The 23,967-nt window shown below is 46.5% G+C and overlaps 1 protein-coding gene across 1 annotated transcript in view; it reads left to right on the top strand.

The window, feature by feature from the left end:
- Positions 1 to 23,967, top strand: part of CCDC180 (coiled-coil domain containing 180) — a 44,543-nt gene that overhangs the window by 18,121 nt on the left and 2,455 nt on the right. Inside the window, exons 16-34 of the mRNA XM_084899094.1 lie at positions 518 to 644; positions 1,800 to 1,839; positions 1,969 to 2,408; positions 3,646 to 3,875; positions 4,898 to 5,073; positions 7,267 to 7,447; positions 8,313 to 8,459; positions 10,414 to 10,558; positions 10,735 to 10,851; positions 11,894 to 11,992; positions 13,025 to 13,144; positions 14,324 to 14,487; positions 14,775 to 15,023; positions 16,508 to 16,624; positions 16,729 to 16,795; positions 17,563 to 17,704; positions 19,981 to 20,141; positions 20,689 to 20,826; positions 21,325 to 21,436. Coding sequence (XP_084755220.1) covers positions 518 to 644; positions 1,800 to 1,839; positions 1,969 to 2,408; positions 3,646 to 3,875; positions 4,898 to 5,073; positions 7,267 to 7,447; positions 8,313 to 8,459; positions 10,414 to 10,558; positions 10,735 to 10,851; positions 11,894 to 11,992; positions 13,025 to 13,144; positions 14,324 to 14,487; positions 14,775 to 15,023; positions 16,508 to 16,624; positions 16,729 to 16,795; positions 17,563 to 17,704; positions 19,981 to 20,141; positions 20,689 to 20,826; positions 21,325 to 21,436 — 2,972 coding nt within the window. The remainder of the gene's footprint in view (positions 1 to 517; positions 645 to 1,799; positions 1,840 to 1,968; positions 2,409 to 3,645; positions 3,876 to 4,897; positions 5,074 to 7,266; positions 7,448 to 8,312; positions 8,460 to 10,413; positions 10,559 to 10,734; positions 10,852 to 11,893; positions 11,993 to 13,024; positions 13,145 to 14,323; positions 14,488 to 14,774; positions 15,024 to 16,507; positions 16,625 to 16,728; positions 16,796 to 17,562; positions 17,705 to 19,980; positions 20,142 to 20,688; positions 20,827 to 21,324; positions 21,437 to 23,967) is intronic.

Genomic DNA, 23,967 nt, shown 5'->3' with positions numbered 1-23,967 from the left:
ACCACCATTAGAAAATGTTAAAAAATTTAACTCTGTGCCTATATTGACTATATATAAAGTAATTCTCTTGAATAGGAATCAAATAAACACAAAGAAAGTATTTTATAATTACTTTATTATGAAATATTAAGTAAACAAAATAGTGAAAAATTATAAAATTCTTGTCTTGTCTGCACCTACGGCATACCAGGCAACATCTCGCGGCACACGCTGATGTAGGTGATGTTCAAGGACTGGGTGAGGGCAATGGGCAGGGAGTGGGAACCCATGTCACAATGCTCTCGTGTGCATTTTCTAAATATTCTACAGCCGGTACGAGTCCCTTGTATGATCAGAAAAATAGAAAAACAAACCAAGGACTATTGTTGTAAAAAGAAACCTGTACAGCAGCTCTGTGCAGAGCTAAATGCCCAGTTCTAGCCCCACTCCGTGGGGTCAGGAGCTTCGCTTCTGGCTGGGGTCTCCCACATTCAGCAGAGCCCTTCTTAGATGATGGCATCACCCACCTACCTCCCAGGTACGAACATTTTCATGTCGTCTTGACAAGAGAAGTGATGGAGTACTCAGCGGTCATACTGAAAGAGCTCAACTCCTACAGCGTCAACCTCAGCAAACACTTCCATGTTCGTGAGGTCTTCGAACAGGTATGGGGGGGGAGGTGCGAAAGGCCCAGTCATTCTCCGAGAAGCAAAGGGATGACTTCTAGTTCTGATTTGCTTCAACTCTGAACGCCGTTCCTAACCACGTGGAATTAGATTCTGTGTCAGGACATCAAGGACTCAAAAGCCAAAAGCATTTCTAAGAGAGAGCACCTCTCACTCAGATTAGAAGAGGTTGAAGGATGGAGTTATAATAAATAAATAAAAAAGGCTAATTTAACAATTCTTTGAGTTCATGCATCCAACCCAGCACTGCCACTCGCCCTCCTAAAGTCCAGCTCTGACCCACCCACTCTCCGCCCCCAAGGCCCTCACCCACAGCTCCTGGGTGACCGCAGACACCCCACCGCTGGTTCCGCCTTGACTGTCCCTGCTTCTGCTAACTCCTCACTCTGCCTGCATCTGCCCCTGCCCATCCTCCTTCTCCTCTGCTGGCATATGCCTGCCTCCGCTCATCCCAAATCCACTCCAGTGACAAGCACCCCATCCATTGAGCCTGACCTCCCATGGCACCTTCTTCTCCTACTGAGCCCCACAGGGTTTAAGGAGCTTGCCCAAGATGACCCAATGTGTAAGGAGCTAAAATTCAAATCCAGACCTGCAAACTCCAAAAAGGCTAATTTGACCATTCTTTTAGCTCACTGGTGTGCTCAGTGGTCAGAGCATCAGCCCAAGCACCAAAAGGTTGCAGGTTCAATACCTGCCCCTGGTTGGGGCAAATGTGGGAGGAAACCAAATAATGTGTCTCTTTTACACCAATGTTTCTTTCCCTCTCTTCCCCTCTCCTTCCCTTCCACTCTCTCTAAAAACCAATGGAAAAGATACCCTTGGGTAAGGATTAACAACAATATCAAAAAATGTCAGAATAAGATTTTATTCTCTTACCGCCTACTGTATGATGAAAGGGATTGCTAGTATGTTTGGGATTAAGTAAAACTGATTCCCTGAATTGGGAACACCCTGATGACCCAGTGAAATGCCTGCATTAGATATTGGGGGGGTTGGGGGTGGGGAGGGAAGGGTGAGGGGCGGGGGGGAGCAGGAGGCAGTTCCTTTTACATAAATGAAAGGAGGTGCCCTTAGAAGTGGCACCTAGGAGGAGCGCAGTGCTGCTCAGTGTCCCTGTTTGTTTCCTTGTAGAACTTGGATGGGGACGTCATTTTCAAGCTCAGGGAACCAGGTAAGCCTTTCACAAGCCAAGTCTGATTCTCCCCGACTCCACTCTTGTATAATTTTGGGTTGGGGGACACCCAATTCAGGCTGCATTGGTAACCTGTCTTTCTTTGTGCTCTGGGTTGGTCCCCAACAGAAGAATATGAAAAGGATATCCGGGAGAGAATGAGAAAACTGAGGAGGAAGCAGAGTGCTACAATGGAAACGAGCAAGAGTGAGGAAAGCATAAGTGAACCTCAAAGTTTCCCTTGGTCAGCAGAAGAGGTGGAAGAAGGACAATATGAAGACATGGAACCCTTGGTAACTGAAGAGACAGTGAACCGGAGGGAAACATCTGTACCGAGTGAAGAGGTGGATGAGTCGAGAGAGGACTCTGTTCAGGAATTAGAAGAAATGCAGGTTGAAAGACACAGCTCCTTAAAATCATCCCCGAATCAGGAAAGTGTGATGGTTCAAGAAAAGGAGAAGGAAGAGAAGAAAGAGGAGGAAGAGGCAGAGGAGGAGAAGAAAGAAGAGGAGCACGAAGAGAAAGAAGGGGAGGAGGAGGAAGACATTGAGAATTTATTTATGGCTGAGGTAGGTCAGGGCTGGATTTATGCTTTGCTTGGAGAAATTGTGTTATGTTCACTCTGTGTGTCATTAATACAAGCCTGAGTCCCCCGTGACACAGTCTCCCTTGGGGTGTGTATAAGGAACTACAAAGATATGCACACCGTTTATTTTTGCCAATAAGGATCTAATTATTATCTCATAGCAATGTTTGTTTTTTTTTAAATTCACTTTCCTCTCCTCACATCCCATTCTACGACCTACTCTGAGGCCATACGACTTTCCTTGGCCTTCCCTGGTCCTCTCTCTTTTCTGGCTCCTCTTTACTGTGTAGATCAACTTACCCTCTCTATTCTTTCCCTCTTCTCATTCCCTGGTTGTGTAAAATAAAAAAACCATCTCCGAGTTGGCAGACAGAGCTCTCCTTCAAGTACAGGGAAGTAATTCTCACATCATTAAATCTTGCCCAACATGTTCAAACTCCCACAGAACAGTAACTTGGATTTCATAATCGTGAAATTGCAAAAGGTACTTTTCCCGTGTTGCTGTGGAAGAATTGGCACATGAGACTTCTTTCTGAGCAGGGATCTCAAACTCAGATGCCCATAGGCATGTCATAGAGCTAGAGACCAAGTGTAAAATGGTGACAAGTGGTAAAGAGCATTGTCTTGTCCATTTGAACTGCTGTAACATAGACTGAGTGCTTTATAAACAACGGTCCCCCCCCCCCCCAAGTCCTAGAGGTTGGGAGTCAAAGATCAAGGCACCAGCAGATTGGGTGTCTGGTGAAGGTCACTTCCTGGTTCATAGATGGCCATCTTCTCACTGTGACCTCACATGGTGGAAGGGCAGGGGAGTTCTCTGGGATCTTTCTTTTTTTTTTTTTTTTTTAACTAATCCCATTCATGAGTGCTCTGTCTTCATGACTGAATCACCCTCTAAAGGCCCACCTCCAAACACCAACACGATGGGGATATAAATTTTGGAAGAACAGCCACCATTCAGTCTATGGCAACTGTGCAGTCATTACTCAGCCCCAGCCAACAATGTCATGTGGGAAGTGGGCCCAGAATTGCCAGGTTTTCTGATTTTTAAGATAATTCCAAAATCTAGACTATATGTGTAATTTCCAGACTTTTAAAGCATTATGTGGGCAACAGAAAAACAACTACAGGCTAGATTCAGCTCATAGGTCAAGGAACCTGTGTTTGGATCCCCAAGTCTGTTTGATGATGTCAAGTCTAAAGTCTTGTTTTTTGCTTAGTCCGAAGCCGAGGAAGAGAGCCTGAGGACTGCATCCTCTGAGGACATGGAATCCTTCACAGTGTCTAGTGGGAACACTTATTTTGTCTTCATACCCCTGGAACAAGAAGAGGAGGGTATCAAGGAGACCCATTCCCACCTCTCTGACGTTCTCATCAACGACACTTCCAATGCCAAGTTCCTAGAACAAGTAATCATTCCATCCAGTCTAGTTTCAGAAGTTAAGAAACAGTGAGTAGGAAACCCTTTTATTCTCATTCTCTTGTCATGCGTTCTATTAACAAGTTGAAACATTTTAACAAAAAATGGACTAATTTCACCAAAACCGGTTTGGCTCAGTGGATAGAGTGTCGGCCTGTGGACTGAAGGGTCCCAGGTTTGATTCCGGTCAAGGGCATGTACCTTGGTTGTGGGCACATCTCCAGTAGGGAGTGTGCAGGAGGCAGCTGATCAATGTCTCTCTCCAATGTTTCTCACTCTCTATCCCTCTCCCTTCCTCTCTATAAAAAAATCAATTATATATATATATATATATATATATATATATATATATATATATATATATATATATTTTTTTTTTTTTTTTAAAGGAAGATGTGATAAACTGGGGAAATATTTGCAACTCACATCACAGTCAAAGGACCTCATGTTCCTAATATATAAAGAGCTCCTATATAAGGAGATTAATAAGAAAAACAAGCAGTTACACAGTAGAGAAATGGGCAGAATATATTAATGCATAGTATTCAGAAAAAGAAATAAAATGGTCTTAAATAAATGAAAATATGCTCAATCTCAGTCATAATCTGACAAAATTGTCAAATGTAGAAGTTTGACAATGTTCTCTGAGGCTATGGAGAGGTAGGAACTGTTCTCGCTGCTGATGGGAGTTCAGGTTGCCTTGAAGTAGAAGTACTTTGGTTGTATCTCCAAGAATCACACCTGTATTTTAGCATTTAATTTAACAATTCCAGTTCAGGGAATTTGCCTTATAGAAATGCTTTGACACTTAACATGTGTACAAGTTTATTTGTTGTGGCTTTCTCTGTAAGAACAAATGGTTTAAAACCATCCAGTGCCCTCCAGCAGGGATATGGTAAAAGAATTATGGTCCACCCAGACCAAAAACACAGTGCCTTTGGGAAATAAAATAAGGAAGAAGGAGTGAAAGGGCCAGGTACTTTATCGATATGGGAAGATCTCTCCCAGGTTCCAATTGCTGTCAGAATGACCCTACCTGGTCTCTCCGTCAGGCTTCGAGCTGGCTTTTTCGAGCACTTAGAGAAGTGGTTTGACCAGTGTACTCTCAATGCCCGGGTCATCGTGTCCACCAAGATTGACCAGCTGGATTCAGAACTGGAGGTGCGTCTGCACCTGCACCAGCCCAGAGCAGAGCGCATTGAAAAGGACATCCACAACGTCAGGGCAGGTACAGTGCCCCCTGGGAAGGCGGCCCTGCTCCAGACCCCTGGTGTCTGCCGCCACGGCTGCCCACTCACTCGCTGCCCCGGTTTGCACCACACAACCTTTATCTTGTTGTCACACCACAAGTGTAAGGGTTTGCTCCTCCCAGGCTGGCCGAGAAAGTGGTACTCAGAATACTCATTCAAAATGTATTAATAGTTTTTTTTTAATAGGCTATATATATATATATATATATATACACGATACCCTAATCAATAAAGAAATTATATATATATATATATATAATTTCTTTATTCATTAGGGTATCATATATATATATAATTTCTTTCTATATATATATAATTATATATATAATTTCTTTATTGATTAAGGTATCATATATATAAAATTTCTTTATTGATTAAGGTATCATATATATATATATAATTTCTTTATTTATTAAGGTATCATATATATATAATTTCTTTCTATATATATAATTATATATATAATTTCTTTATTGATTAAGGTATCATATATATATATATAAAATTTCTTTATTGATTAAGGTATCATATATTTGTCCTCATCCTCCCCCCAATCCCATCCTAAATCCCTCCCCATGCATGCCCCTACCCCCTTGTTGTCGGTGGAGGCATTAGATATTGAAATGAAGAGTGTTGTCCTATTTTAGCTGTGTGGATCCCAGATCTGTTCACATGTCTGTCAGATATGTGGCGGATGCTCCAGGGCCAAGCCTGTAGCTCCGGTATCAGAGCTGTCAGGCTCAACTGCTGCAGCTGTGTGACTCTGGCCAGGTTACCCAACTTCTCTGATCTGTCTCTCAACCTGTAGAAGAGGATGTTGTTAGTGGCAGTGGTACAGTGAGTAATCATAAGCAACTCATACAAGCCACAAGCCCCCCAAAGCGGTAGTCCTTAATTTCTGCTCATAATTTATAACACTTAAAAAGTGGTGCCTTTTCTTCCTTAGGCGGAGGGGTCCATTAATGGGGGTGGGGGCACACTTTTAGATGGATCCTTCAATGACCCCTGTTAGGTTTTCACTGGTGTCACAGCTCCATCACAGACCTTCAGACAGTTCCCACAGGGTCCCACCCAACCTCCCATTGCCTGGGGTGGGGGAATGGTTGTGGAATCTGGCAACCTGGCCTGGAGTCCCAGTGCTTGTGGCCTTAGGAGACCTCCTGGACTTTGGTGTGTTTTTTTTGTTTGTTTGTTTGTTTTAAAATATATTTTATTGATTTTTTTTTTTTTTTTACAAAGAGTAAGGGAGAGAGATAGAGAGCCAGAAACGTCGATGAGAGAGAAACGTCGACCTGCTGCCTCCTGCACACCCCCTACTGGGGATGTGCCCGCAACCAAGGTACATGCCCTTGACCGGAATCGAACCTGGGACCTTTCAGTCCGCAGACCAACGCTCTACCACTGAGCCAAACCGGTTTCGGCACCTCCTGGACTTTTGGTTCCCATTGTCTTCATCTGAAAAACGTGCATTAACTATAAATATAAATAAGGTGCTTTCCGAAGGCTGGTTTCCTCCCCCCTCCCTGGCTCCCTGGCCCAGTGCACCATGTGGAAGTCCGGGCCAGAGCGGCCGTATCCCGGAGCCACGCCGTTGGTGTCTGACGGCGCTGGGACCACGGCACTTTCGCCTCTCCCAGCGGCAGGGAGGTCAGACAGGGTGGGCTGGGGCTGTCTGCCAGCTCTACAGCCCTGTGAGGGATCTTCGGAAGCCAAATCCTGGTTCTTTTCACTTCACCTTAGAATCCATTGGAATTCAGGCTCATTGGAAACAATCAAAAGGAACAACCCTCAACTGCTCAGCTGCGGGCTGGGTGTTTTCTCTCACCGAGACCCCTGACCGCCCCAACCCCTTGTCCCTATCCCCCCTGCTCCCAGGCTGCTTCTCTGGGACTCTCCATCTGCCAGGCCTTGTTCCCTTTAGCTGTAGGCAGGGCGTCTCCACCAGCAGAGACCCCCCTCCTAGTTAGAGACCCTGGGGCAGTTTCAAGTTGGCCTCCCTGATCCCTGTGCCCATTCCCAGGCCACGCCCTGGTGAGGGCAGAGTAAGGGACAATGTCCTGACTGGTCCCTGCTCTGCAGCAGCCTGGGGAGAGCAGCTGTCACTGTCAGGGAAAGGAACATCCTGAGGTGACTCGGGATCCAGAGGACCTCAGCTCCCTCGTTCATTCCAGCCGAGCTCCTGCTTCATCAAGAGCGTTTGGACAGCCACTGTGCCGGAGTGGTGGAGGCGCTGAAGAAGGAGACTCTGATGTTCTCCCAGTTCCAGGAGGAGCAAAACATTAAGACCAAGCACTTCCGCAGCAAGATTTGGGACATGGAACACATCTTCCTGAACGCCACCAGGAGCCAGAAGTAAGGGCCAGGAGTCCCCCCCACCCTGGCCTCCTGGGCCTAGAACCCAGCCGGATGGCTGCTGTCCGAGGAGCGGTCCCTCTGGTGGATAAAAGAATTGGGTTTTCCAGGCCAGGGAGCAACCTTCCCTCTTCATTTCACCTCTGCGTGAGGGTCAGAGTCCAACTGTGAAACATCTGTCTGCGGCCTGGGGGCTGGGGCAGGAGAGCAGCCAGAGAGAACAAAGGGCAGACAGTGTATCCCAAAATGTCCACTTCCATCCCGGGCAGTCAGGATGGAGGAAGGTGGGTAGGGGCAGAATTCTCCCATCAGGAAGGAGCCCTGGCCCAGCTGGAGGAAGAGATGTGCGCAGGGCAGGGCAGGGGGTTCCAGGAAGGCCATGCAGGGACTTGGGATGGGGGCTCTTGCGTGCTCCGGGAGGCCTCAGCCTGGTGACAGGTGAGGAGGCCTCACAGGTCTGTGCGCAGTGGTCAGCTACATGAGAGGCAGCTGGTTAGGGCGGGCTTGGGCGTGAAGAGGAAACCTGCAGGGCACTCATCCAGGGGAGCCCCAGGAAGCAGGGGCCATGCTGCTGGGAGTTAGAGGGAACGTGCCGGAGGGAGGACAAGGTCCAGTAGGATCTGGGGATCATTTTACCAATTTGGTGTGAGGCGAGAGGGGCCCTCTGGCCCAGCACACTGAGAGTTCCACGCTCTGTCCTGCACACGCTGGCATTTTGAACTTCCTTCCAAAGCCTCTTTTACTGTCCAGAGAAGGTGGGCAGTGCTGCTGGTGGCCTCACAGCTGGGCACAGCAGTGGAGCTCAAGCAGCCTTCCAGGTTGGCCTCCCATGCCAGTCACCACCCTGCCCCTCCCACGTCCGCAGGCTGGTCAGTCTCAGCAGCACCCTGCACCGGGAGCTGCTCAGCTACGTCGATGTCATCCAGGTGTCCCTGCGCAGCTTCCGCCAGTACTTGGAGGAGAGCCTGGGCAAGCTCCGCTACACCAACATAGAGTTCATCAAGCACAGCAGGTGGGAGCCAGCACCCTGGCCTCTGCGGCCACCGAGCTTCTTTCTCTGTGGAGAGTTGGTCATGCCCCTTTAATTTTTTATTGTGACAAAATAAATGCACATAACACAAAACTATCCATTTGAACCATTTTTAGATGTTCAGTTCAGTGGTATGAAGTATAGCCCCAGTGTTGTGCTGCTATCGCTGTCATCCATCTCTAGAACTTTCTCATCTTTGCAAACTGAAACTCTGCACTCATTTTGTACTAACCCCCATTCCCCCAGCCCCTGACAGCCACCCTTCTCTTTTCTGCCTCTATGAATTTGACTCCTCCAGATATTAGGTCTAGTAATAATTAATGTAGTTTTCTAATACTTTTTTTAAAATCGAATTTATTTAAACAATACAACAAAATTTAATCAACAATATAGTTGCCGTTGTTTTCTACTACTTGTGCCCAACGCTCAGGAAGCATTTTAATCCCTCTGTTGTAAAATTCTTGTGATTTTGTTGCAAAAAATTCGGTCAATGCATTTTTGAGGCATTCTTCATTATTAAATTTTTTTCCAAGAAGAAAGTTTTGCAAAGAACGAAACAAATGGTAATTGGAAGGGGCAATATCAGGAGAATATGCAGGTTGAGGGAGAACTTCCCATTCCAACTGGCGCAGTTTTTCAGCAGTGATTCTTGCAGTATTCGGTCATGTGTTATCGTGGTGAAGAATTACGCCCTTCCGATTAACCAGCGCGGGTTCTTTTTCTCTTAAAGCTTGGGCTAACCTTTCCAATTGGGCACTATACACTGCACTTGTAATGGTTTGGTTAGATGGTAAAAGTTCATAATGAAGAATTCCTTTAAAATTCCACCAAACACACAACATCACTTTTTTCGCATGCAAGTCAGGTTTTGGCGTGGGCTGCGGAGCCTCATTTTTGTCCAACCATTGAGGCCGCCTTTTCAAATTAACATACAGCACCCATTCTTCATCTCCGGTAACAATTTGCTCTAAAAACGGCAAACGGTTTTGATGAGAGAGGAGCGAACTGCAAATTGTGACTCTTTGATTACGGTTGTTGTCGGTCAACTCATGAGGAACCCATTTTCCAAACTTTTGGACTTTGCCAAGTGCACGCAATTGATTGGAAATTGTTTTTTGTGAACAATTTAAAGTTGTTGCAAGCTCTTGTTGGGTAATTTGAGGATTTTGCACCAAAAGAGCTTGAAGAGCTTCTTGATCAAAATTGGACACACGGCCTCGACCACTCTTGTCATCTAACGAAAAATTTCCCTCGCGAAATTTCTCAAACCAACGCTGGCATTTTCTGGCGCTAACTGCACCTTGACCAAGAACACTACAGATATTTTTTGCAGCCTCACTTGCTTTTCTTCCTAATTGGAACTCGTAAAGCATGCAGTGCCGAATATGCTCTTCATCTGCCATCTTCTTAGCCCTAGTTCTGCAACAAAAACCAAACCAAACACAAACTTTTTCAAGCAAAACTTGTTAATTGCACTTCACACGTTCTGTAGATACCACGTGTTTGAAGGTTATGTCAATACAAGTCAACGCCAAGCAAGATTTTAAACGAATGTTAAAAACGACATTAATTATTACTAGACCCGATACCTCATTTTAAGTGGAATCACACAACACTTGTCCTTTTGTGTGTCTGGCTTATTTCATTTAGCATAACGTCTTCAACATCCATCCATCTTGTAGCATGTGTCCGCGTTTCATCCTTTCCTAAGGCCCAAAACGATTCTATCATGCATATACTGTATACTGCATTTTGTTTATCCATCCATCCCTCGATGGGTTTTTGGGTTATTTTCCTGCTCTGTCCTTGACTCACCTGTATTCATTTTACCTTGATCTTGTACTTTTAACTTAAAGCCTTATTAACCACACATTTGGGGTGGGTAGAAAGTTTCAGGTCTGTTCAGTGGCTTCTATTTCTTCCAAATTCTTTTCAGATTGTTTTCAGAGGGAGGCAACTTTTCTCCTGAAGAAGTTCAGGCACTGTGTAATCGACTTGAGAAGGAAGCTGCCCTGATAGAGGTTGTTGAAAGCTCAATCATGCTGAACATGGAGAAGATGGAGAGCGAATACCTGGATCAGGTGGGTGAGCCCTACCCCTGACCTCCAGCCAGGCTCCCAGGATACCTGGTTACTAGGTCAACCAGGCCAGTCAGGCCCCCTTTCCAACCATTAGTTGAGCCTGTCCCCCTCTGCTTCTGGGGCCCAAAAGTTCCCAATTAAGCCCCCCCCCCCTTACTTTCTATATTTCTTTGCAGGCCAATGATTTTATCAACAAGTTTGAAAGTAAATTCCATAACCTGTCTGTGGACCTTATTTTCTTAGAGAAAATCCAGCGGTTCCTGACAAATCTGCAAGTGAACATCAAATGTGAGGTGGGACAGATTAATTCTTCATCTGGTGGCTGTTTCTCTCTCTCTCTCTCTCTCTCTCTCTCTCTCTCTCTCTCTCTCTCTCTCTGCCTCACACACACACACACACACACACACACACACACACCTGCATGCCATCGCTGTCCTAGAAGCTGGGGGTACTCAGCCCCATGGGACTTGCACTCCAGCCAGGAAGACAAATTAAATCATCATAGCTTCTAACATTCATTGAGTTCTTTGAATGTTAATTGACTTATTTTGATTGGCTATGTTAGTCCTTATAAGAACTTTACAGAGCAAGCACTGCTTTTAATCCCCATTTTAGAATAAAGAAACATGCAGAGAGTAAGTGACTTAGTCAAGGACACAGAGCTCTTAAATGGTATGTATAGTCATAATGTGAGTCCAGGTCAAAGATATCAAATAAACAACCTAGCTGAGCACTTCAAGGAACTAAAAAATAAATAAATAAATAAATTTAAACTTAAAAAGAAGAATAAACTTTAGCAGAATGAAGGAAATACCTAAAGGTCAGATCAGAAATCAATGAAATAGAGACTAGAAAAACCATATAAAAGATCAATGAAACTACGCTTATTTTTTTGAAGATAAACAAAATTGACAAACCTTTAGCTAGACTGACTAGGGAAAAAAAATAGACAAGATTCAAATAAAATCAGAATTAAAAGATATTGCAACTGATACTACAGAAATACAAAGGATCAGAAGAGACTACTATGATCAATTATATGCCAATAAAAACGATAACCTGTAAGAAATGGATAAATTCCTAGAAATATACCCATACCCTCAGCCAGTGCTGTGAGTCACCAATTTTATTTTTAAACCTTATCTATTTGACAATGTAAAAAAAAACATTTAAAACGCACATTGATCAAGTTTCTGATAAGATTGTGCCTTTTCCCCACTTGATTTAATTTTTCCAGTATTTAATTCATTTCTCAGATAATATGTTTCAACTAAACAGTTTCCTGATCAAAATAAGTATGCTAGAAACAAATCTTGGAACTTCTGTCTTTTCTAGGTGGCAAAATCTAATTCACAAGCAGAAGGATTAAATTCTTTTCTGGAACAGCTTCAAAGCAAAGTGGAAATGTACCGAAACTCAAGGGGAGATAAAAATGTAAGTGCTCCGTAGATGCTAAGCTATGAATGGTAAAGATGCCTCAGGCTGGAATCATAAACTGGAAATACACTTACATGGTCTAGATTTCTCCAGCACCAGAGGGGCCTCGGAACCTTGCTCCTGAATCCCAGGCAGGCAGGCAGAGTCCCGTGAGAGAATCCTTTCTCTTACATTTCAGTGACTGACTACGGTTCAATTGTCTAACAATAGAGGACATTTGTTTTTCTGTCTTTTTTGCTTTGTCTTGCATAGCAGCACATGCTTCCTGGAAAAAGTTCCAACATCCACGAAGCACAGAGTGGAGAACACACATCACTCATGTTGTCCTCGTTTCCTGCAGAGCCACTCATGACTCCTGTATTTTGATGCCGGTGTTTCTGTGCCTCCCCGGCACCTCACTGTGCTTTCCTACACACCCGTGGGGCTTGGTCAGTGGGGTTGCTACTTTAGCAGGATGTTGTCATGGAGATTCCCCTCCAGAAAGTTGTGGTCATTTCACTTTTGCACACCATTGCCATCTTAGGCCAGACATTTCCTTCTGAACATAGAGAATTAGATCTAGGGGAAATCCTAGGGAAGCATGCTTTGTCCCCAAGCATGCAGATGGGGAGACGGAGCCAAGTGTATTTAAATCATTTGCCTAGAACAGTGGCCAGCAAACTCATTAGTCAACAGAACCGCAGTTTGCCGACCACTGGTCTAGAACAAATCTGTAGACCCAGTAATGGAACCCACGATGCCCTATCCCCTGAGGCAATGCTCGCTCGGCAAACTTCTGCTCTCCAGCCCCAGGCTGCCACTCGGTTGACTAATGAGTTTGCCGACCACTGGCCTGAAGGACCTGCTGTCCCAGTGCAGCAGCCTGGGAGAGCCAGCCACTTCCCCAGAGCCCTTCCTGCCAGTGAGGGGGCCTCCATCCAACCACGAGGCATTCTCACCAGCCGGCTCCCGTTCCTGACATTCAGATGGAATCAGCCCGCCCTCCTGCAGCCTGCTTCCCGTGGCTTTCTTCTCCCGTGTTCTCACCAGGTAGTGGTCACCAAAGACCTCCATGGCTTCATACAAACTTGGAGAGAAAGACTGAGCCAGAGGATTCAGTACCTCAACTGCAAGCGGAAGCATGCGTCTATAACACAAGTGATGTTTGCTGTAAAGCGTGGAATGGGGTGGCGGGGGAGGGGAGGGGAGCTATTGGAGAATGCAGGGCTCAGCAAAGCCCAAGGGAAGAGGGAGCTCCCAGGCCCCTCCGGACATCAGGCCTATGGGGTGCCCTGGAAAGGCCACAGTTTATGCAGTCAGATGTGGGTCCAAATCGAAGACGGGCCACTTCCCTGTATTGGTCTCTGAGAGGACCCTTCACCTCTGGATACCACCTCCTCTCCCCCATCGGGGCCTTCAGCTCACTGCACCCACCAGCTCTCAGGGAAGCCTCACTTTTCAGCCTCTTCCTTCCCACCCATACCCGTGAGCAGCTACCAGCTTCTCTCTTACCCCCCGCCCCCCACCTCATCCAATTCCCCTGTTCTCTTGCGCCCCTGGCTGTCTTTAGCTTCTCACTTCCTTCCATGACCCGTTTCCTGAGCTGCAGCCAGACCAAACACTAGAAAAGGCCATTCTGGCTGTCACTCTCCTGCCCTCTGGGGAAAATCAGACCTATGCAGCAACCTGAGCAGGCCACCCTCCGTGGCCTCTTCGTTTTTCTGGTACCCCTGAGATGCCAGTTTGCCGCCCCCCCCCCCCCCCCCCCCGCCCCCCAGATGACACTCTCATCAGACTTACACAGCAGCCTCTGGCAGCATAAATGGACACCCCTCACGTTCTAGTTACCCTCAGACCCTGCCTCTCACTGCCACGGTTTGAACCAGCCTTCCCTTGCCCACGGGCCAGCCTTACAGGCCCATGACCCTCAGTCTCATAGAAGACACTGGAACTTTTCCTTTACAGCACTGGTGCCCATTGCGACCAAACACTTACTTAATACATATTAAATGTCTGTCTCTCTGACTAGACTTTAAGGTCCATGAGGACAAGGGTCCATGTGGCCTCTCCACTCCATGTCCAGGGACCCAGGCAGAGCCTTGCAGAGAGCAGGCACTCAGGAAGCATGTTTGAAAGTTGGCATGCATGCATGCATGAGTGAGTGGCCCTCTAAAAAAAGATGAGACCAATACTGTTTCATAGAAGGGAAAACAGAGGCTCAACATGGTCCGTCAGCTGGCCTCCAGCTGCAGCCCCTGAGCAAAGTGGTGCTGGAATGTGAAGCCAGTCTGTCGGCCTGTCAGCACCTAGGCTGGGCCCACATGCTCGGGCCTTTCTCTCTGACCTCAGAGCAGCACCTTGACTGACCTGGACAAGAACAGTGACATCCTGGTGTCTTCCGAAGTCCTCGAAGAGGAGGCCAAGGTCATCCCTGAGTCCTTTGCCCAGCCGAGCCGCATGGGGAAGCCCATGATTGAAGACCCGGCTATCGATGTGGTCAAGAAGATCCTGCAGTGAGTGGCCCTGGGGTGCACTACGGGGCCCTGCCACCGGGGCCCAGGCCCTGAGCTTTGGGGTCCCACACACATGGGGTCCCCATGTGAGCCCACCCCTGGAAGCCTGTGATCCTACTAAGCAAGGGACCTCTCCACTCAGAGCCTCCTTTTTCTCCTCTAAAGTGGGGCTCATGATAGTTGGCCGTCATGTTGTGCTGTGTGCTAACGGGAGTGGTGCCCAGTGGCCGGCATGAGCTGTGCTCATGGTCACTGGGGAAACCTCACATCCTTTCCTTCGGTTTCAGAGTTCAGGACTCAAAATCCCCAGTTTCCCCAGCTGATAAAACTCGATCGCAGACAGGTAAAGGCAAGCAGGCCTGCGAGTCGCAGGGCACTGGCAGCGGGGAAGCCATGGTGCCACCTGGTCCGTACTCACCTGGGGTCCTCTGTTCTCATCCTGGACGATTGTCACCCAAAGGCTTGAAGCGACACCGGAACCAGGGAGAACACTCTGCAAAGACCTTGTCCAGTGCCAATGCCACCTCAGCGGGGAGGTAGGGATGCTGGGCTGCCCAAGATCTCCCCTTCCCAGACCCAGACCCTGTCTCCCTCAATGGAGGCCAGAGACCATCCTGTTACTTTACCAGCGTCTGTCATCAGGATGTGCTGCCTGGTACCCACAGCTTCAAGACTCCAAGGGACACAGCGAGGGTCCAGCTCTGGTTATATCTGCCCTCATTCCCTCTTAGAGAGCCTGTCTGAGAATTCAGTGGTGCCCAAGGTGATGGCTGGTGGATCCAAGCCCTCTACCTTCCCTTCCCACGCACATCACACTGAACAGAAAGATGGACCCTGGAGATGGCTTTCTTTGGGTGACATCACAGAACCTTAGGAGGAGTCTGGGCCTCTGGCTTCTAGCCATGTGCTCTGCCCACTACGCCCCACCCCGTTGGAGTGATTAGACTCATGGTTCAGTGAGCATGAGCTCTGGCTAACACTCGATATGGCCTTTACAGAAGGTGGAGAGCAGGCCACAGACTTTCTTGGTCTTCTATGAGCCCTCATTGATGTGGTTTTGAGGAAGTGGTGGTGAGGAAACCTGTGGCTTTGCATACTTCCAGAAGGTCTTTTTAAACACTCAGGCCGTCTGCAATGCAGAAATAAACAAAGATCAACCAAATGAGAAAAGCAAAGGCTACTTACTCAGAGCTTGCGAAGGCAAGGGAATGGGCCACATCCCTTGCATTTTAGCGAAGACTCAAAGGCAGGCAGAGGAGTGGGAAAGCTTTGTAGCAGAGAAGGGGGAGGGCTTTGGGTGCACCTGATTGGAGGCTGTTGGCATGGGAAATAGGAGGCAGGCCAGCAGCTGGGCACCCAATATGATTGGTTAGGGGAGCATGTTTCGTTTTTCTCTCTTTGGTTTTGAGTTGGAAACAAGGACAAAACTTTGGAAAGCAGTCACTTATTAACCAATTCCTGGTCATTTGGGGTCCGATTATTACAGACATTTTTGTTTAGGCTACAAAATGAAATCCATGTTGCTGGGGCTGCCTGGTGAAAATTCAGGATGCCCAGTTAAATTTGAATTTCAGAAAAACATGTAATATTTTTTAGTGTAAGTATGTCCCAAATATAGCACGAGAAATACATTAAAAAATTATTCGTTGCTTATATGAAAGTCAAGTTTAAATGGGGGCATTGTGGGGTGTTTTTTTTTTTTTTTGTGTGTGTGTGTGTGTGTGTGTGTGTGTGTGTGTGTGTTTTGGAAAACCTTGCAACCCTATATGTGGCTCAACCCATTTTTCTTTGGAGGCTCACATTTGTAGCAAGGATACAAATTTGTAGGCCGAGCACCTCGCTCCCTTCCCCCTTCTCAATGGCCTTGGTGGGATTCAGCGGAAGGACTGCATTTCCACGGTCAGGTTGTCTCCAGAACTGTTGAGGAGAGGCATTTTGAAGGATTCAGCCCCACACGTGGGAACCAAGTAGCCTACAGGGAGGTCTAATGCCTCTAACAACTCAGGTGGGGCTCCCACAGGCTCAGCCTCCAGAGCACTGACCCACCTTTGTCCCACAGCGTCACGCGGATTACCAAGGGCAACAGGATAGACAGACGGTTCCAGATGCTCTGGGACAGGCCACCTATTCAGGCTGAGTAAGTGACAACGCCTTCTCCTTTAAGTACATTTTCACCTGTTGTGTCCCTGTAGGGGCGCTAAACCTGACTCAGTGGAGGAATCCATCTCATGTTTGTTGCAGGGACTTTAAAGGGGTCATCCAGACCCTCCTCTGGGATAACAATGAACAACTGATGAATGTCATAGAGGTGAGAGCTGTAGCCCACAGGCCTCTGCCTGCCCCTCTGCCAGCCACTGGCCACATGCCCCCAGCCGCGTCTGCCTCCTGCATTCAGCGGGTAATGGCCTTGTGGGTGAAACTGAGGAAGAGGGATTCCAGCCCCCCTGGACCATTGCTACCCAGCGAAACCTCATTCATTCATTTAGCCATTTACTCAGGCCTAAACATTTCTTGGACACTAACTGTAGTCAGGTACTGGGTCCGCCCAGAGGAGCAAGCCCATCTCTGTCCCTGAGGTGACCGCCCAGCAGAAGGGTGACAAGACATGGCGGCACCACAGGGAGTCAGGTGGGACGTGTCAGCAGGGGGTCCTCCAATAGGAACTGCTTGGTACCTGTTTCAGTACACACACCACACAGGAGTGCATTTTCCTGTCTGCCCCCCAACTGAGCTGTGAGACCTTCCGAGAAGGAGCTTTGGATCATCCATATTAGCGGCCCCACCGCCTGGTAACCAGCTTGGCCGCTTCCTACTTAGCTCTCAGCCCTGTCATTGAAAAGAGATTCCATATTGGCCTTGAAGGATAAGTAGAATGGTGCCACCACTCCCTCTCTTGTGCCTTGCATAGCCCTGCGACACCAGCAGTGGTGAAAAGGACAGACAAACAGAAAGAGGGTCACGGGGACAGCAGGAGAGAAGGCTAGGTGGTGGTGAGAGCAGGGCAGAGGATGCCAGGATGGTGGACCGGAGTCCCATGGTGAGGGCCCTATCCACACCAGCAGCCTTCTCTTGCAGGAGTTCTACCGCAGGGAGAAGCGCTCCGTCACCAGGCCCGACTGCATGTCGGATACCTTGGAGCAGTGTGCGGACAACGTCTGCAAGAAGATCCAGGAGTACCAGAACCAGACGGACGAGTACCACAACTCCTGCCTCATCGGTGGGTGAGGGCGGCCGGCAGGCGGGCCCCGGTGTGGCACGAAGCCGCTGACTGAGCCAGACCTGGGCTCAGTGTTTAATCATTTGAAAAATCCTTCCACAATGCTTACTGTATTCCTGGCCTGGGCTGGGCTGGGATAAACTCAGTAGACTCTGCCTCCTGGAGAACAGGGACATGAAAATAGGCAGGTACAATAGATACATCTTTCCACTTACATTCATTATTATGACCTAAAGGAGTTGTGAAAACATGACCATTACCCCCCTTTTGTCCACTTCTCCAAGTACCTCTGCATCTTCATCCATAGCCACATGTGTTTTATGGAATCGTTATTCCTCTTGTAGGTTAGGGAACCTGAGGGCCCGTTAGAGGCCTGCTGTGTTGGTGGAGAGGCAGCATGGATGGAAGAGGGAGAGGATTAGGAGATGGTCAGACCTGTGATCAGGACCTTGCACTGCCATCTTCCAGCTGTATGACCTTGACTAAGCCACCTTGCCTCTGTGAGCCTCAGTTTCCTTGTCTGTAAACTGGAGATAAAGACAAAACCCATGATACAAGGCTTTTTTGAAGATTAAACCCCTCGCACAGACTTTCCACGTACAATACAGTCTGCTGTAGCTCTCATTACTGTGGTTGTGCGATGACTGGAAGAGAAACCACAGGCAGCATCTCATTTCTCTAGCTCAGGATTTCCCCAGGTGAACTCTGTGGGGTCCGTTCTATATGACCTTCCGCAACATGAAGGTCCCTTGGTCGAATGGGCTTGGGAAATGCTGCCGATTGTGTGCGTTTCTGGAAGATTCTCAGTTCACAGTAAATGTTCACTTCCATTTCTTACAGTTTGGGAGTCCAGGTATCTAACCAACTCTCCCAGTGGAAAACATGTAAAAATGCATGTAAAAATGCTGGATATAATATGTTTGTGATGAAATGTTTTAAATCCATCGAGCTGACTGAGAAGCAAGGAACACACAGGCGCCACGCGTAGATAAAATGGGAACTTTGAGAGATGAGTTGAGCAGTAATTTTGGCTATTGCCCTAAGGACTTTGCTGACTCCCAGGTGAATTTAAGCCTCTGTTTTCATGGCCTTCGGGGCACTGGGAACAGGAGACAAAGCCTAGACCTCCCAAGGTGGAAAGTCGGAAAGGACACATGAAACTGGGACTCTACGTACAGAGTAAGGTGAATGAGACAAAAACCACCCCTCCCACTCCAAAACTGTCTTATTAAAAACCTTGGTGCTGGGTAAAGAAGAAGAAAAACTCCAGTGAGAATCCACACCTATAAGCCAGCCCTAATGTGGTTTTTAACTTGAAGTCACACTGAGAGAAACCTGAATTTAACTTTCTGTGGAGCATCCAAAAGGCCTTTCACTGATACTTTAGCTTAAAATGATCTTGAGTTAGTTGTGCCAGATGCTTGTTTAATAGAGACACTACAAATCTTCTTTAGTAAAATCCACCTTCAATTCAGGCCACCAAGAATTTCCCAAAATAAAAAGCCCAGAAAAAGAGCTCACAGTAAAAATAAACAAACAACACACACACACACACACACACACACACGCACACACACACGCACACGCACACGCAGACGCGCGTGCGCGCACGGGGGCGGGGGGGGGGGGGGCGGTATCTTGAGCATGAGGTAGGCAGCAGGATGAAGCCAGTAAAGACTGTATATATTAAACATATCAAACAGAAAACATAAAAGAATGTATTTATTAGAGTCAAATAAAAGAGGAAATTGGAAAAATGAGTAAGGAGCAAGAGATTATTGATATAGCCAAGTAGAAATGAAAGAGAACCAAATATTTGAAAAATTATAAATGGCTCTACAAGCATATTATTCATTGGTGGAGGTGAAATTAGTGAACTGGAACATAGATACAAAGAAAATACCCAAAATACAACACAGAAAAACAGATGAAATTTGGGAAGAAAGGAGAAGAGATATGGAGGAAAGATCAGAAGTCCAAAAGAAGGAGACTACAGTTAAGACAGTATTTACAGAGGTAATGGGTGAGACAATGCTTAAAGACACAATGTTACTTTAAATGAGCTGAAAAGTCCTGCAGAGTTTAGAAAACAAGTCTTTGGAATTTTTATACTATAGTAGTTTTTTTTCTATCCTAGTTTGATCACATGACCCCTTTTGATGAAATAGATATTACCACATTGAAGACCAAGGCTTTCTCTTTGGGAAACTGCTTTGGGTCAGCAACTGGGCTCTGTTCTATCCTCTCCCTTGGTCTCCCATCCCCAATGTCTACAGAATTACGCGCCCAGATGAGGAGATTTGAAGAGCTGCTGCCCCACGTGTGTTGGCTGATGGTGGAAAATTTCAAGGAGAACAACTTGCAAAAACTTTACACCTCCACCAAAGAGATCCGGGAACAGTTCTTGAATTTTCACAAGCAACTTGAGGAAAGGAAGGTGAGGGCTCGAGGACCTGCCCTTCCTCTCCAGGTTCAGGGCCCCGGGGAGAGCCGAAATGAATGCAAGGCATCGGAAGAACTGAGTCCCAGGGAAGGTGATTGTTGGTGGGAACTGAGGGACATAAGGCATTGGGGGAATGAGAGTGGAATGGACGGCTTCTTCAATGAAGTCATTCAGTAAACTCCTTGTTGGATTTAATGGCTGGGTCAGCTGGGCTCTGTGCGGCCATTGTCCTTGAGATCAATCATGCTTGTCTCCCTGGTCTCACAGTCACGAGTTGTTCATTTCATTGAACCAAAGCCTGGATTGTGCTGGACAGATGCTCAGCTTGCCTGCTCCCTCCCCTCAGAGTCGGCTCCAGCCAGGCCCCCATCTAGCCTTTTCTGCCCACCCGTGGCCCTTCACATACCCTGTTCAGAACACTCATAAGTCTGGCCAGTGCCATAATTGACAGAGGACATAGGCCAGTGACTCTTTGGTCCTGATCTCAAGATAGTGTGGTTGAAAATTCCTGCTGATTTCTTGATTTTTTTTTAAATTGAAGGTTAAAAATGCCCAGAGTCTTTATCCAAATCTTGGACACCCTATACATTCAAAAGAAATGGAGTATTTGTGCTTAACGGAAGAGAAAAGGCAGCAAGAATTGGACACGCTGATTATGACCACCAAGGAGAAGCTGGAGGTCAGTGGTGCCATCAATTCCCAAGTCCAGGGCTGAGCTGCACTGACCTCCAAAGAGGTGACCCCAGCTGACAGCCCACCACCAGCGTGGAGCATAGCTTTGTGCTGACACCCGGCCACGTCGGGAGATAAGAGTGGGCAGGTTTTACGGTGGACATGGTCAATGTTGGCTGTGTGTAACTTGTATTTTTTAATTTCTAAATTAATTATTTACAAAAATATTCATGAGAACTCCCCCCACACACACACACACAATCCATGCCTAGTTTTATTTCTTCTTTGGTGAATTGTCCCTTGGCCATTTCGGAATCATTTCCTACCTTCAAGCCAAGTCACCTCTTGGAAGAGGTCTCCTGGCTGAGGACCAAATGCCAGTTACCTTAGATTCAATGGACACGCGGCTTTGTCTTGTTACCCACTGGGTCCCCACATCCCCCCTCAGCCTGCTGTCGGAGGCAAGGTACTCTGCTAACAACTGGTCTCGCTGTGTTTCCTCCAGGAATGTATCAAGAAGTGCGGCCGGTTATTCGTAACCAGCTTGGCCAGCTTCACCGAGAGGTTCCTGCTGCAGTTGGATGAAATGATCGTCATCGATGATATCCAGGCTGCGAGTAAGTGGCACTACGGCCCTGTGTCCTGGCCCCAGGGGACTGGCGAGGCACAAGCTGGTGGGCCATGGGGGATTTCTGCCTTTCCTCAACTCCACCAGAATGAAAAGGGATTCTCCACCAAGGGGACTGATGAATTTTTGGTTGTTTTCATGAGAAATTAACTTTCTTTTTTAATTAAAACATAAATCCCAAATTGGTCAACAATTACTTGTAGAAAATGAAACTCTACTAGTGAATATTTTCATAATTTTGGAGTAGGGACATCTTTCCTAACTATGAGATGACAGCTAGAAATCATAAAGGAAATGGCTGAGCCCGGCTGGAATGGCTCAGTGGTTGGGCATTGACCTATGATCCAATAGGTCACAATTTGATTCCTGGTCAGGGCACATGCCTGGGTTGTGGACTTGATCTCCAATAAGGGGGGTGTAGGAGGCAGCTAACCAAGGATTCTCTCCTATCATTGATGTTCTTATATCTCTTCCTCTCCTTTCTTCTCTGATATATATATATATATATATATATATATATATATATATATAATAATATCTACACTAATAAAAGAGTAAAATGCAAATTGACCATACCTTTGCGATGCCCACCAGCCAATCAGGAGTGAGTATGCAAATCAGTCCAACAAAGATGGTGGGTTATTAGCATATGCAGGTGCCAAGCAGCCAGGGGCGGGGCAGGATGCTTGCGTTCCACACCATCCCAGCTACTCAAGTCCTCTGGGTAGCGTGGGCAGGCAGAAAGGCGGCTCCAGGCCAGAGTAAAAAGATGGCTTTGGCTGGAGTGAAGGCGGTACCAGCAGCCAAGCAGGCCCATTCTTGCATGAATCTTCGTGTATCAGGCCTCTAGTACATATATAATGGAAATGGCTGGCACTTCTCTGTGGCCAAAAGAAAATACACACACACAAAACAAAACAAAACAAAACAAAACAAAACAAAACAAGGGAAACTATTGGAAGATAGAAAGACAAACTACAAACTGGAAAAATATTCCTACTATCTAAAAGTCAGAGAAAGGCCTAATATCTCTGTGGTACAAAAAACTCTACCAGGTCAAATTGTAAAAAGAGACAAAAGACAAACACATGCAATTCAAGAGAGAAGTAATTCACAGAGTAAATGTAAGAAATGCTTTACTGATGACTAAAAATGCAAAAGTGAACATTATGAATATATCCGTTTTCACCAGCAGCCTTGCAAAGCTTTTACATTTGGTGAGAATGTGAGGAAGTGCCACAGAGACCCTGGGAGAAGTGTAACACTGATGCCACTCTCGTGGACAACTCTCTGTCAGTACCTATCAAAGTTCTTTTTTCTTTTCTTTTCACCTGTCAAAATCCTTAATTTTGACCTGGCAGTTGTTACCCTGGGAATTTATCCAACAGAAATACTTGCACAGTTTTCCAAGGCTATATTTTAAAGCATAGTCATCACCACACTGACATTGCAAAGAATGGGGAACAACACTAACATCTAGTTAGAAGGGATTGGAGCAGGGGTCCTCAAACTTTTTAAAGTGGGGGCCAGATCACGGTCCCTCAGAGAGCTGGAGGGCCGGACTATATGAACTACTAATTCCTACTGTAACACCTCAGCTGCGCTCACTGCCCAAAAAACCTGGCGGGCCGGATCAGACTCCTCTGCGGGCCGCATGTGGCCCGCGGGCCGTAGTTTGAAGACCCCTGAATTGGAGACACAAATTAGGGCTGAAATGGACAATGACTGCCGTTCATCTATTTAAGAGTCTTTAATGGTCTATATGTGCTAACGTGGAAAGGCAAAACCAAGTTGACAGTGAGTACTTTTCTATGATCCCATTCAAAAACCACACACACCATAATATTCATATATATATAGATGTAAATGAATTCATGTGAGAGAGAAAGAGAATGAGAGACAGAGCCTGAGAGATAGTACCAGACTATTGACAATGATCCCCTCTGTGGCTGGAATTACCAGACACTTCTAAAATCTTTTTCCCCTCCCCCCCAGGTTAGGAATGTTCCAATAAAATTTTTATAATGTGCATATTACTTTTATAGCTATATAAAAGACTTCTAAAATCTTTTTTTTCCCAGGTTAAAGATGTTTAAATTTTTTATAATGTGCATATTACTTTTATAGCTATAGAAAGACTCGAATCCCATCTAATTACTAATCTATTAAGTAATTAAAATATATTATTCTTCTTAAGGTTTTTTTTTATTATGAAGACAGTAAATATTTGTGATAGCAAAATAATAAATTCAATATGAATTACAAAGAAAGTTAAGAATGCAGCCTACAGCTCTGGCTAGTGTGGCTCAGTTGGTTGGGCATCATCAGGCTACTAAAAGGTTGCTGGATTGGTTCCAGGTCAGGGTGCACGCCTGGGTTGAGCCCAGGTCGGGGTGGAGGGGGATGTGCAGCAGGCAGGCAGCCAACCCATGTTTCGCTCTCACATCGATTTATTTCTCTCCCTGACCCTTCCCCCCCTTCTCTCTCTCTCTCTCTCTCTCTCTCTCTCTCTCTCTCTCT

This window comes from Pipistrellus hanaki (assembly GCF_964339955.1).
Source record: "Pipistrellus hanaki genome assembly, chromosome: 11".
In the NCBI taxonomy this organism is placed as follows: Eukaryota; Metazoa; Chordata; class Mammalia; order Chiroptera; family Vespertilionidae; genus Pipistrellus; species Pipistrellus hanaki.
This window is presented reverse-complemented; position numbering and strand designations above follow the sequence as displayed.